At 35.7% G+C, this 12,137-nt stretch overlaps 3 protein-coding genes across 3 annotated transcripts; all 3 read right to left on the bottom strand.

Moving 5' to 3' along the window:
* Positions 1-1,156: 1,156 nt before the first annotated feature.
* LOC107048612 (chymotrypsin inhibitor-like) lies at positions 1,157-2,954 on the bottom strand. Its single transcript, XM_015271855.1, has 3 exons — positions 2,900-2,954; positions 1,312-1,412; positions 1,157-1,231 (listed from the first exon to the last, which is right to left on the bottom strand). Exons 1-3 carry the CDS (start codon positions 2,952-2,954, stop codon positions 1,157-1,159), a joined length of 231 nt encoding a protein of 76 aa, XP_015127341.1.
* Positions 2,955-5,635: 2,681 nt separating this feature from the next.
* On the bottom strand, positions 5,636-8,066 carry LOC107048601 (chymotrypsin inhibitor). The gene is made up of 3 exons (XM_015271840.1): positions 7,960-8,066; positions 5,857-5,960; positions 5,636-5,769 (listed from the first exon to the last, which is right to left on the bottom strand). The coding sequence occupies exons 1-3, from the start codon at positions 8,012-8,014 to the stop codon at positions 5,695-5,697; spliced, it is 234 nt and encodes a 77-aa protein (XP_015127326.1). The 5' UTR covers positions 8,015-8,066; the 3' UTR covers positions 5,636-5,694.
* A 1,401-nt stretch (positions 8,067-9,467) lies between these two features.
* On the bottom strand, positions 9,468-11,439 carry LOC107048602 (chymotrypsin-elastase inhibitor ixodidin). Its single transcript, XM_015271841.1, has 3 exons — positions 11,264-11,439; positions 9,707-9,807; positions 9,468-9,627 (listed from the first exon to the last, which is right to left on the bottom strand). The coding sequence occupies exons 1-3, from the start codon at positions 11,316-11,318 to the stop codon at positions 9,553-9,555; spliced, it is 231 nt and encodes a 76-aa protein (XP_015127327.1). The 5' UTR covers positions 11,319-11,439; the 3' UTR covers positions 9,468-9,552.
* Between the last annotated feature and the right edge of the window lie 698 nt (positions 11,440-12,137).

Raw genomic sequence — 12,137 nt, 5'->3', positions numbered from 1 at the left:
TAAAAATTACCAGAAGAAAAACGTAGAAATTACGTTTCGAAACATAATCGTTGTTAAAAATTTCAACACGCAGAGAAATATTCAATAAAAATTACGTATCTTTTCCGTAATTCCGGAGCGAAATGTCGTTGTAGGAAATTTTACGGAACTGCCACGAAATTTTTCCAGAGCGCTCCGTAATTTTTGTCTGAATCTCTTGTGAAAAATTACGATACCGTCACTTAAATTTTCTGAGTCGATTCCGTAATCGGTGAGTGAAGTGAGAAGTCCGTAATTTTTACTGAACATTTCTCTGAAATGAAAAAGTGAAAAAGGTTCACGGAGAGAAATATTCAATAAATATTACGTATCTTTTCTGTAATTCCCGGAGCGAAATGCGGTTGTAGGAAATTTTACGGAACTGTCACGCAATTTTTTCGGAGCGTTCCGTAATTTTTATCTGAATCTCTTGCGAAAAATTACGACACCGTCACTTGAATTTTCTGAGTCGATTCCGCAATCGGTGAGTGAACTGTGAGTTCCGTAATTTTTACTGAACATTTCTCTCCGTGTTGAAATTCCAAAAGTAATTTTCCAACAGTGTGCGTATAAAATGCCATACCATGCGTTTATCAATTTAGTTTGAAATAGTAGAAGATAAAAATGAAAAATTATATATCTCACGACGAGAGGAGCCGATTGGAAAGTCCCGTACATCACACACCCACCATAATAGGTGATATGACTGGAATTAGTTTAAATTTAATTTTAGCCACGGAGTTTGTCTTGATAAGTTTAAGTCATAGGAATTTAGTTTTACCAAAAAGTCTTATTTCATCAAATGCGTCATTTATTTGAATGTAATATGATGATTTATATTGGATAGAAAAAACTTGTCGTCCTGATACGTTATGAAATGAGAAAATGTTCTCTTTCCCCGACTTTGTTATGCTTTTTATCCGATAAAGAACACCGCACAAATAACTACGTCATGTCAATATTTCACTTCCAGTAAAAACAGTCAATACTGCTGTGAAAAATAATATATTTACATCCAAAACATGTACTATGCAGGGAAATTTGGAAAATATGGTTTTGTAGCTTCATCGTCACCACCGAAGGACGCCACAGGAGAACCGGGAGAAGAGTAGCACTCTGGAATTTTTGGAATCATCTTCTAACATCTTCTAACACATATGCCACGGTTATTCCTGAACCAACCGCGTCTACAGAAGCAGCCCTGTACGCATTGCTGCAATCATAGAATTGTTTATTAATTATAATTATTCTGAATAGAATGGATTGAATTGGGTTCGGGAACAGTTTTCATACTCTAGTGCAGAATCGTGGACGAGGATTCCTGCAAGTCGGCGGACAGGCGGTGCCACAACGGTTCCAAACTTCGTTGCGAGGGCAACGTTGGGCATTTATCTCTGCGAAAAAGTTCGAAAACAGTATTGAGCAAATCAAATTTGAATTATTTGTGGGAAACATCATACGGGAGATGGAGACGATCTTGAATGGTGATATCGGACGAGAATAGGAAAGCTTGTTTGGTGGGATTTTTTAACACTCCGTTGGTCGCGCTATGAGCGCCACGCACGGAGAAAAAAATTCCAGAATTTTTCAGGCGAAATTCAGGCAAAAATTACCGTGCCGTCTGGTAAAGTGGGTTCAATTGTCTAGCACCAGAAAAATTCCGGTGCTGCATAGTAAAAATTCCGGTAACGCACAATAAAAGCTTGATCCCTNGCCGCACTTTTTCTAATTATTCAAATTACGCAGCAGTAAAGGCTGAAAAAATTTTGCAAAATTTTGACATCTCATCTTGAAGTGTCTAGAAGCCCTACCAATCAAAATATCCACTAAAAATATCATAGGGTGAACCAACCAGTGTTCGAACCAGACCAGTAATCGAACTAATTGGTACTTTTTCTATAAAAAAAATTAGTAGAAGGCATTATACATGAAAAATAAAATTATGACATTTCCAAATGATATTGTGATGATTGAAAATGTCTAAGTTACCTTATTACCAGCGGAAAAAACAGTTTTCGATGACACGCCACCAATAGCATATTCCCATTACAGAATACGCATTTCAATTACTGGGTTTTCACACATTTTCAGCTTTTTGTATTCATATCATTAATTGTATCGTCAATTAATATCCATAATATTTTTTTCTATTATCTATGGAGATGTACAGGGGAGTTATAATTATTTTTAAATCAATTTTCGACTTGGTTATATTTTTAAATATACGTCAAAAATAGCTGTGACCTTATTCGTTCGAACACTGGACGATTCACCCTAAGTAATTGAATTTTCAAATTTTTATTCTGAAACTCCGGGCGGTGTACCGTGTATAAGGCGAATTTTCCGAGAAACACGGCATTTTGAGGTTGAATTTATAATTAAGGGTAACACTGAACATAAAAAATTGCACAGGGCTTCTTCAAGGGTACGATATAGATCACTCTTGATTTTTTCCAGATTTCTCCAAGATTTTTCAAATTTATCATTATGTCGATTTAGGCTGGTGTGGCACGGCCCTTACGGCACGACTAATGGCATGTTAAATGACGCGTTTCCTAGAATTTTTTTGTCTGATTATAATCATTCGACTTATTCAAATATATGAGGCTGGCAGACAGTCAAAACTGGTCAAAGTCTACAAAAACGTAAAAATTTTCACCCGAAGACTTTCACGTTGCACCTTGGTATCCCCTTAAGGATTGAAAAGAATTGCATACTGTTAGATTTTAAGGTATTCCTCAATAACCCAAGTAGAAACATTGACTTATTATTGACTTATTATTCTTTACCACTTCGGTACGGCATTTGCAATTGTATTTTACTGATTGATGACATATTTCCTTCTCTTAAAACCCTTTACATTAAATCTTGAATAACTAACCACTGATGGTGATCATCGCCACAAAAAAGATGAAGAACAAACTGAGACCCCGCATGTTAATTTTTCAATATCATGAACGATCCGTACTGATGACATTGACTGAGGCCGCAGCCCCTTTTATAATGATTGCAAATGTTAACCGAACACTCCTCTTGTTTCAACGTCTGCACCCGTAATATAACGATTCATTCACGAAAAAATATTGTTGTTATTTTAATATGAAGAAAAAAAAACATCTTGATCAATTGTTTTTTTTTCCTCTTTAAAGTTTTGGTGAAATTTCATTGTAAATAAAAAAGTTTGGAGGAAAAAAATTTGATAGCGAAGTTAGCGAACGGGATATAATGGGAAATTCTTGATTTCATCGGCCATCTCAGGACATTTCTGATGGTGTGAGGCCCGAGTGCAAGAGCGGGTCTCGAAATATAGCGCAAATGATTCTAAGGATGATTTTTTAACCAGTGGGGACTCCTAGACCCCACAACTCTGGTCTGGTGACAACTCTGGTTTTCAACTCTGGATCCAGAGCTCAAAACTAGAGTTCATAGCAGAGATGTCAGACAAGATGTGAGTGAGAATCTACCGTGGAGCGTGCGAATAGACACTGCCGATTGCATTCACAAATTTAACATTTTTGGTTGTGGAGGAGACAATTTGATTCATCTTAACCCAGACCATTCTTCCGGTCAATTTTGGGTTCTTTCGTATTCTATTATTTCATTATAATCTGTACAATAAATAATAATTAAAAAATTACTGAGGTCAAATTATATGAGTAGGGTATTGTACCGCATTAGCCGATATTCTTAGTTCCACATCATGACATAGCGATATTGCATAAATATTATAGGAAGAGTAGTAAAAACCGACTGTAATGGTTAGGTGGGTGAGGTGTTCAATCTAATTATCAAAAATATTACAACAATTACAAAATTTATGATGAAGCCAATATTCACAGAATTGACTGCTTCATTCTGAATTTAATTCGCAATCACATTAATAACTCCTCAAAATATATTAAAATTAACAACATCATTGGCGCTCCCTTCTATACAGACGATAATTATATCCACAAAACACTTAATAGTGGCTTTATCCCACCTGAAGCCGTCATTTACTTGGATAAAAATAATATAATTCAAGACCAAAACAATATTCCTATAATATACCACGTAAAAAGAGGAAGATATCCCAACAAAATTGTATACAAACAAAATATAAATTGCAATACGGAAAAAAACTTAATAACCGGCGACACGACAATCTCTGAAAGAGATAATAAATTAAACCACAGATCTAAATTCAAGGAATATTCGTGACTCCCTGAGCTCCCGGACAATAATCCTTAAACCTCCCTGTACATATTCCTCCCCCCTCTGTACATACAAGTACATACGTAATTATTTTAGATTTAAGTAACTTACGATAATTAAAAATCAGGTTTAATAGCCATTTCCACAACTCCGAGTAAACGCCACTGGCGCATTCATCCAGTCCCAACACCATTTACCACACACTTTAAATTAAACATTAATAAGTATAAGATACAAAGCGGGCATAGCCCGTATGCACTCTCCGCCCCATCTTTATTATAAGTCACTACGTTTTTCATGTTTTTTTAGTAGCAACTAATCCCCTCAACTATCTACAATGTAAATAATTTGGCTTAATGTTTAAAAAAAAAAGTGGGTGAGGTGTTACTCCGGCGGACATCCAAGCTAAGCAGCGTTGAGCTGGGTTAGTACTTGGATGGGTGACCGTTTAGGAACACCTCGCTCGCACAAAAATTGCGGACGGTAGGTACGGTGTAGCGGCCTAGTGTCTCCATCTAGTCAGTGTGACAGACGGATATATTAGGGCACTGCACAATCGGCCGGCTGTGCGACTGGGATTTTACATGGTTTCCCGTGTAGTCCTAGCTCGAATGGGGCACAGCTAAGAGTAAGACGGCTATGATAACGCAGATAACAATGAGAGGAAAAGAAAGGAGGGGAGGCAGGCTAGAGGAGGGGTTTCAAATCATTACTTATCATTACAAAGAATTACTTCGATAAAACCAATGAAATAGAAAAAATAAAATAGTATTGTAGGGGCGGGAAAAATCCCATCGTAGCAATTAAGAAATTTAAGCAAACCCTCGGCCAAGACCCCTTTTTTGCCGAGGGTAATAGACTGACGGCCTAGGTAAGGTTTATTGAGGGTTTTATTGGGGATAGACCTTTTGGCGACAGTCTGGCGCGCACGTGTGGGGAAATGCAGGGGAATTTCACGCAGGGAAATTAAGAGTTTGCCTCCCCCAAAAATGTTGCCATTTTGGGTATGCGTAGGAGTGGGGGTTGTAGTGGGGGGTAAGCTCGGGCCCAGAGTCGAAGTGCCCAAAACTTAGTCTTAAGATTAGTTTTTAACCAACCATCATGCAGATAAGATGTGTCTGGATTTTGTGTGACATTTAACTTTCATTTTAAATATACTTTTATTTTAGTGGAAGTCAATGTGTTTTTATTTCATCTGGTAGTTGCATGCCGTCGTTATTATTATTCCCTACAGTATATTTCGTAACAAGTGCAAGAAAGAGTTTTTTGGCGAGTGGGAGGTTTATATCACGAGCCGAAGGCGAGTGATATAACCCCACGAGCTAAAAAAACATTTTTTCACGAGTTACGAACAATATTTTTCATCACAATGTGGCGGAAATTGGACTTTTAGGCACGCGGAGCGTGCCGAAAAGTTCACTTTTCGTCACAGCGTGATGAAAAATAAAATTATAGGTTATCTTCAAGTTTTCATATTATATTCTAACATCTTCTAACGCAGATACCGGCGAAGTTCCTTAGATAACCAGGCCTGCAGAAGCAGCCGGCCCTGCACGTCTAAAATAATAAAATTGTTCATCAATTAAAATCATTCCAGAAGGTACGATGTTAATTTTATATTGAATTAAATTCTTATGACATTACCGGCGGACACGGTCGTGGCCGAGGATTCAAACAATCGGGTGGACAGGGGCTGCCACACCGGGTCCATATCTCATTGCGGCGACAGCGTCGTTGAGCGTTTATTTCTGTAAAAAAGATTTTTGTAATAGTATAAATGCAAATAATTTGAAGAAGATCCAAATTCTTAGGTAAACTATTTTAAACTTTGTGTTACAGGCGATCAGTAATCAGCGCTGATAATTAATATTTAATAAACGTTCACACAGAAAAAGCCAAACGTAAATTACGTTCAAGAAGTCGTCCTTTATGCCTTTTGAAGCGCATTTTAGACTTGAAGTTGAAGTGTACATTACATTCAAAATCGCCGTATATTACGATTTCATAAACGCAATTTACGATTTTGTAGTCGTAAATTACATTTACATAAATGTCATTTACGACTTCATATTCGTAAATTACGGTTAGGTATGCATAATTTACGGTTTCGTATTCGTAAATTACGATGATTTTTATTTACGTATTTTACGTTCATTTATTCGTAATTAACGGCGAAGAAAAAGAGGGTACGCTTTTTTTGGGCGTAATTTATGTTTTTATTTTGACCGTGAAATACTCCTTTTTGAAGCCTAAATTACGATGTCCATTATGGAAAAAAAACCACCCGACATAATATTGGCGTTAAGCAGAAATTACGTTTAGCAAACCGTAAATTACGTTCAGTAAATCGTAATTTACTTTTAGGTTTTTCTGTGTGTTGATATTCTTGATTCGATCAGATGCAAGATTATTTTAATAATTAATCATTTTAATTATCAGTTATTGAAACAACTTCAAATTTGAAAGACATTTGAAAAGATTTATTCTGCTAAAAATTGATTTTATTCTAATGAAACATGTCTTCAGTAGTAATTTTTAGTTCTTAACCATTTTGGGAAAAAAGTCAAAGTCAAAGCCCTACGTCACCTAGGACAAGCATTCTGTTCTGGCGCAGAAGAAGTTTTTCTTTTTATCTTTTGAAAAGATTAAATTCACGATTCCCGGCGGAATAAACTTTACAATTTCTACAGAATTTTAATATTTACTTAAATCGCTTTATTACGGATGTTCAGACAATTTGGTAAATCCTTCGTTCCTGTTTAAAAACGACTGAATTTTTCCCGTCATTTGTCACCGTCATTACTATCCAAAATCTTTTCTTTGAGTACGATTTTATTACGCTCAAATACTCTTCTATCCGAACATTTTATTACGGTCGATATTTTCCCGAATTTTAATCTTCGCAAATCCTCACTAATCCCTCCACTCAAAACAGTTGTCACATTTGAGTTGGTTTATAACTGCAAACACAAAGAACCTTTCAGTTTTATGCCCTCAGCGCTCCTTAATGACTCGGTTTTTCCAGTCGTTATTAATTCCTTGAATTTTCCCGAACCCCAATTCTCGTTATCCACGCGGACTCTATTATACCCCAACGCATTACTTGGGCCCAAATCACCTAACCAATAGGAACGTCGCATTGGGATCCCCGAAAAACTTAGACTACCGTGCCAATCTGAACGATTTGCCAAAATGTCTTTCTCCACGGTCCGCATTCTTTCATATAAACCCTAACATTTTCACATTTCAACCAGTTCCTCTCGTAAATAATTTTCGTCCTTATCGGTTTAAATAATAATGAATTACGCCGCGTTTCGGTTACATTTGACATTCATTTTTCTTTACTGTTTGATATCCTTTTTTAACTTTCAAATATTTCATTATTAAAAATATTATCCTCTAAACAAATGTACAAGTGTAATAAATAAAGTGTTGATTATTCGATAAACAATTTAAATAAAATAAAATAAAAAAAGACATTTTTCAATCACCTCCTCAGTATCTCGATACTGTGCGAGTGAACACTTTCCTTTGCGATATTTTCATATTCTAGGGCTATCATATGTCTCAAAAATATGGCCACTTTTCTTGTTAGAAAACATGAAAAGACATGGAAATTCAACTTAAAAAAATATATATGTGAAAATTGTTCGTCTCGCCCATTTGATCCTTATCAGTTCTCAGCGTCTGAAGTTTACCAATCATTGATGAATAAATAAAAACGACCCCGAAACTTGGACAAATTACCTCCGACGAAGACTAACGCCAGAGCGAGAATGAAGAGCAAACCAAGACGCGACATGTCAGATTCTCAATATCGTCAAAAATCCGTACTGATTCTGATTATAAGGAAACCACACACTTTTATAGCCGATGACAGTGGCGAGGATGCCTGCTAACGAATATTCTCCTTTATGTTGACGTCTGCCGCATAATACAACGGGAAATAATCTCTTTTTTGTCATAATAGAGTGAATGAGGGAAAGATTTTACTCTTCAACCATCCAGCTTCATTGTTTACGAAAATCTCTCTTCTCGTTCCGACCAAAGAGACAATATTAGTTTTACAGCGACAGGTGTATGCACACTGAGCTGATTATGATCATCACATTACGGCGGTAAAAAATAGAGAAAATATGTTTATCCTAAAAGAACGAAAAAACAAATCTTCTCAATCTATTTTTCATCTCTATTTTATATTCCCATAAATTACTGTGTAAATTCGTAACACTTTTCTACCGAGTATAATATTATAATATTATAATATAGTATAATATTATTTTCACTTTGTTTTCTCTTTTTTTTTGTCTGCTCGAGAATATCTCCAGAAGTTTGTGCAGAAAACTGTGTCATTTCAGTGTTTTACTTTGAGCAGAAACATTTGTCACTACAGTAATAAATCATATCTTTATGTTGGAGGAAATATATCAGAAAGGAAAAATTTGAAAACACAATACAGTGGCTACATTTCGGTTCCCTAACATTTTTTCTATATAACTTATTCTATTGAGATATTTTCTATAGAATTTCCTCGGCTCAAATTTTCTGAGTTTTTTCGTTTGATTTCCTTGATGGCAAGAAAAAATAGAATGAAAAAAACTTGGAAAATTTGAGGCGAGCAAATGCTATGGAAAATATATGAAAAGAATAAGTTGTATAGAAAAATCGAATTCTGTTGACTTTGTCTATTGAATATTTTCTATTGAACATGTCAATAGAATCAGCCAAAAGGTAATAGGTGGTGTACCGGAAACTTCGGATATCCACATATTTTTAGTCTTGCATTACAAATTCGAGAAGAAATATCAACAGAATTAAGTGGATAGGAAATTCGAAATGTGACAATCCATTTATTTGATTTTTGACGGAATTTATTGCACGAAAAATACAAAAGAATAATTTCCTTACAATGGGCTATCGTCCGAGGGCCTTTAGCCAAGGTGACAATTTGTTTCTACTAAATATTTTCTATCGATATTTCCATAAATTATAATATGTAATTTTATTATTTATATTCTATGAATGTAACTTTTCAAGATCGAAAATAAGAATTTTCGTCACAAGGCCCGGTAAACCACGATTCTAACCTCGCTTCGCTCGGTTAGATCGCGGTTTACGGGCCTTCTGACGAAAAATTGCATTCATCACAAGGTCCACAAAGTATTTTCTGACGAATGTGATTATAGGCCTCGCCTTCAGCTCGGCCAATAAAGCCACATTCGTCAGAAAATACTTTGTGGACCTTGTGATGAAAATAACTATCTGAATTATAAAAAAATAAAAAGAATTGTACGAAAAGTTCATGATGGAAGGGACGGCTTTAGAAATTCTTGAAATCTTCTAACATCTCGCAACACATATACCGCGATGGTTCCTCAACCAACGATGCCTACAGAAACAGCCTGGGACGCACTCCTGGAAGCATTTAAATGTTTATCAATTCGAATTCTTCTGAATAGATTGATACGAGTTTTATTTGGAGAAATGTTCATACTCTAGTGCAGGGTCTTGGACCAGGTTCCCTGCAGGTTAATGGGCAGCGCGTACCACAGCTGTTCCATACTTCATTGGGGGGGCATCGTTGAGCGTTAATCTCTGCGGGAGAATTCAGCAAATGATATTACAGAGACATTGAATCAAAATCCGCGTTAAAGTGTAAAATTGCGAAAATTTCATAGTTTCATGGAAAACATTCCTGACTATGGTTTGCAATTATGTGAAGTCATTCGTCTCGATTTCTCCCGGGGGGCGGGGGCGAAATGAAAGGGAGTCTCCTAGGTTATTGAATCTAACAAATTTTATAAGAAAATGTAATTTTTTAAAAATGTTTGCAACATCCAAGAAAATTTGACATTTTCCCCTACACTGTTTCAAATTTATTGAAATTTCAGTCACAGCATTATCTGAATTTTCGTTGTGGTGGAGATATGAAACGAACGATTTTGATATGAAAGCGGTCACTAAATTTCTCATTTATCTTGAAAATTCAAGAAAATTGCGTTTTTCATATTAAAACATCATTGATTTATCAATGAATGCTTGAATTTTTAAACTCATCGTGCAAATTGATCACATACAATTAAATTTTCAATAGATTCAAAATTCCGAAAAGTTCCAAACAATTACTTGAGTATTCAAGAAATTAACTGATTCGTCAATGAAGAAATATACAGAAATTTCATGTAACGTTTATTGTTGTTAAAAATTTCAAGCTTTGTCACTTGAATTTTCACGAGTAATTTTCAGGCTAAAGGCACCCCCCGGAACCGACACAGAAAGATCTAAACATAAATTACGTTTAAGAAGTCGTCTCTTACGCTTTCTGATGCGGAATTTACACCTGAAGCTGGAGTGTATTATTATTACGCTCAAAATCACTGTAAATTATGATTACATTAACAATTTCCGGTTTCATACTTAAAAATTACGCTGATTTTTTCCCTATTTTACTAACGACGAGGAGAAAAAAGTTATTTTAAGCGCAAAATGCAAAGTTTTTTTTCGTAAATTACGCATAAGTAAATCATGAAATACGTTCCTATAAAAATCGTAATTGACAATTTCTTATGCATAAAATCAGTAGCGAAGCGATAAAAAAGTTTAAGTCTACTTAGCACTTCGCTCAGTTTTCGAGGAATATCTCTGAATCTGAAGAAGATAACGAATTTTCGCTAGAAAAAAGGTTATAACAAAAATTTTACTATTCCTCTTACATTCTGAGATATTCAATGAAAACCGGCGAATACTCAAAATCGACTTGAACCGTTTTACCGTTTCGCTACTGAAATACGATTATTGAAATGTAAAAGACGCTTTGTTTGGGCGCATTTTACGTTTATATTGTCACCGCAAAATACGTCTTTTTGAAGCCTAAATTCCAATTTTCATGACGGAAAAAAACCACCAGAGATAAGCTCGGGGTTAAGCGTAAAGCGCTTAGGTTTTTTGTGTGCAACACGTACGTGTTATTTATGGGATTAATGCCGAATTGAAAAACAATCTCATTTCGATCGATTTTTCACTTTAACGTTTTGAAAATTGAATAACTTGCCTCCAATGAAGACCATCGCAATGGCGAGGAGGAAGAATAAACTGAAGCCCGACATGTTAGATCTTCAATGTGGTATGAAAATCGCACTGATGTTGATGACGTTGGAAGAACATGATTTTATATAGTTGGGGAGAGGGGTACCCCTCCTGACGGTATTATCTCTTCGTATCGATGTATCTACGTGCAATACGGAAAATTTACTGGAGGAAAAAATATTTTTGTTTTACCAATACGAAAGAAGGCACAATTTTTTCCGCTTTATCCCCTCCAGCGATCTGTCTTATTGCCGAATATCCTTGAATATTCTCGCCCTCTTTAACAGTGCAGAGGTTGAAAACCATGCGAAAGAAACGTTTATGATCAGACATTGACTATGTCACATGCCTGAGAAAGCTAACGGACGAAAAAATTTAATAGAAGAACCTAGTGAATTCGGTAGACAATTATATTGGATTTTTACGCACGGGGTGCGTAAAATTTCACTTTACGCACAAGTGATGAAATGGAGACTTTCGCAAGGCTCAAGTTAAGGCTTTCGCAAAATTTTCGAAAGTCTTAATTTGAGATCGTAAACGGAAGGAAATATTCAGCAAAAATAACGGAACAATTTTCGTAATCCGCAATGGGGAATCGTTTTCCGGAAATTTTTATAGGAATAGAAGAGGAGAAATCTGAAACGTTCAGTACATTCCCAGGTTCATCACCGAACAAAGTACGAAAAAGTCCCGTAATTTTTCCCGAAGAAGTAAAATCTTACAGAAACTTCCCGACTTATTATGCCTCCAAAATCAAAAATTCTTGAACATTCAAGAATTTGTATGAAGCATATGTAGGACAATTTCTATAATTAGGGGAGGAGGGGGGGGGGGAATTC

This window comes from Diachasma alloeum, unplaced genomic scaffold (assembly GCF_001412515.2).
Source record: "Diachasma alloeum isolate Michigan unplaced genomic scaffold, Dall2.0 Dall_scaffold_00195, whole genome shotgun sequence".
Lineage (NCBI taxonomy): Eukaryota > Metazoa > Arthropoda > Insecta > Hymenoptera > Braconidae > Diachasma > Diachasma alloeum.
The sequence above is the reverse complement of the archived record's forward strand: the minus strand, read 5'-3'. Positions and strand labels throughout refer to the sequence as shown.

Coding starts and splice junctions, on each gene's coding strand:
- LOC107048602 (XM_015271841.1), bottom strand. CDS start 11,318: ATGTCGGGCTTCAGTTTATTCTTCCTCCTCGCCATTGCGATGGTCTTC. Junction 9,808..11,263: donor TGCGATGGTCTTCATTGGAG/GCAAGTTATTCA, acceptor ATTCTCCCGCAG/AGATTAACGCTCAACGATGC. Junction 9,628..9,706: donor GTCCAAGACCCTGCACTAGA/GTATGAACATTT, acceptor AAATGCTTCCAG/GAGTGCGTCCCAGGCTGTTT.
- LOC107048601 (XM_015271840.1), bottom strand. CDS start 8,014: ATGTCGCGTCTTGGTTTGCTCTTCATTCTCGCTCTGGCGTTAGTCTTC. Junction 5,961..7,959: donor GGCGTTAGTCTTCGTCGGAG/GTAATTTGTCCA, acceptor TCTTTTTTACAG/AAATAAACGCTCAACGACGC. Junction 5,770..5,856: donor GGCCACGACCGTGTCCGCCG/GTAATGTCATAA, acceptor TTATTATTTTAG/ACGTGCAGGGCCGGCTGCTT.
- LOC107048612 (XM_015271855.1), bottom strand. CDS start 2,954: ATGCGGGGTCTCAGTTTGTTCTTCATCTTTTTTGTGGCGATGATCACC. Junction 1,413..2,899: donor GGCGATGATCACCATCAGTG/GTTAGTTATTCA, acceptor ACTTTTTCGCAG/AGATAAATGCCCAACGTTGC. Junction 1,232..1,311: donor GTCCACGATTCTGCACTAGA/GTATGAAAACTG, acceptor CTATGATTGCAG/CAATGCGTACAGGGCTGCTT.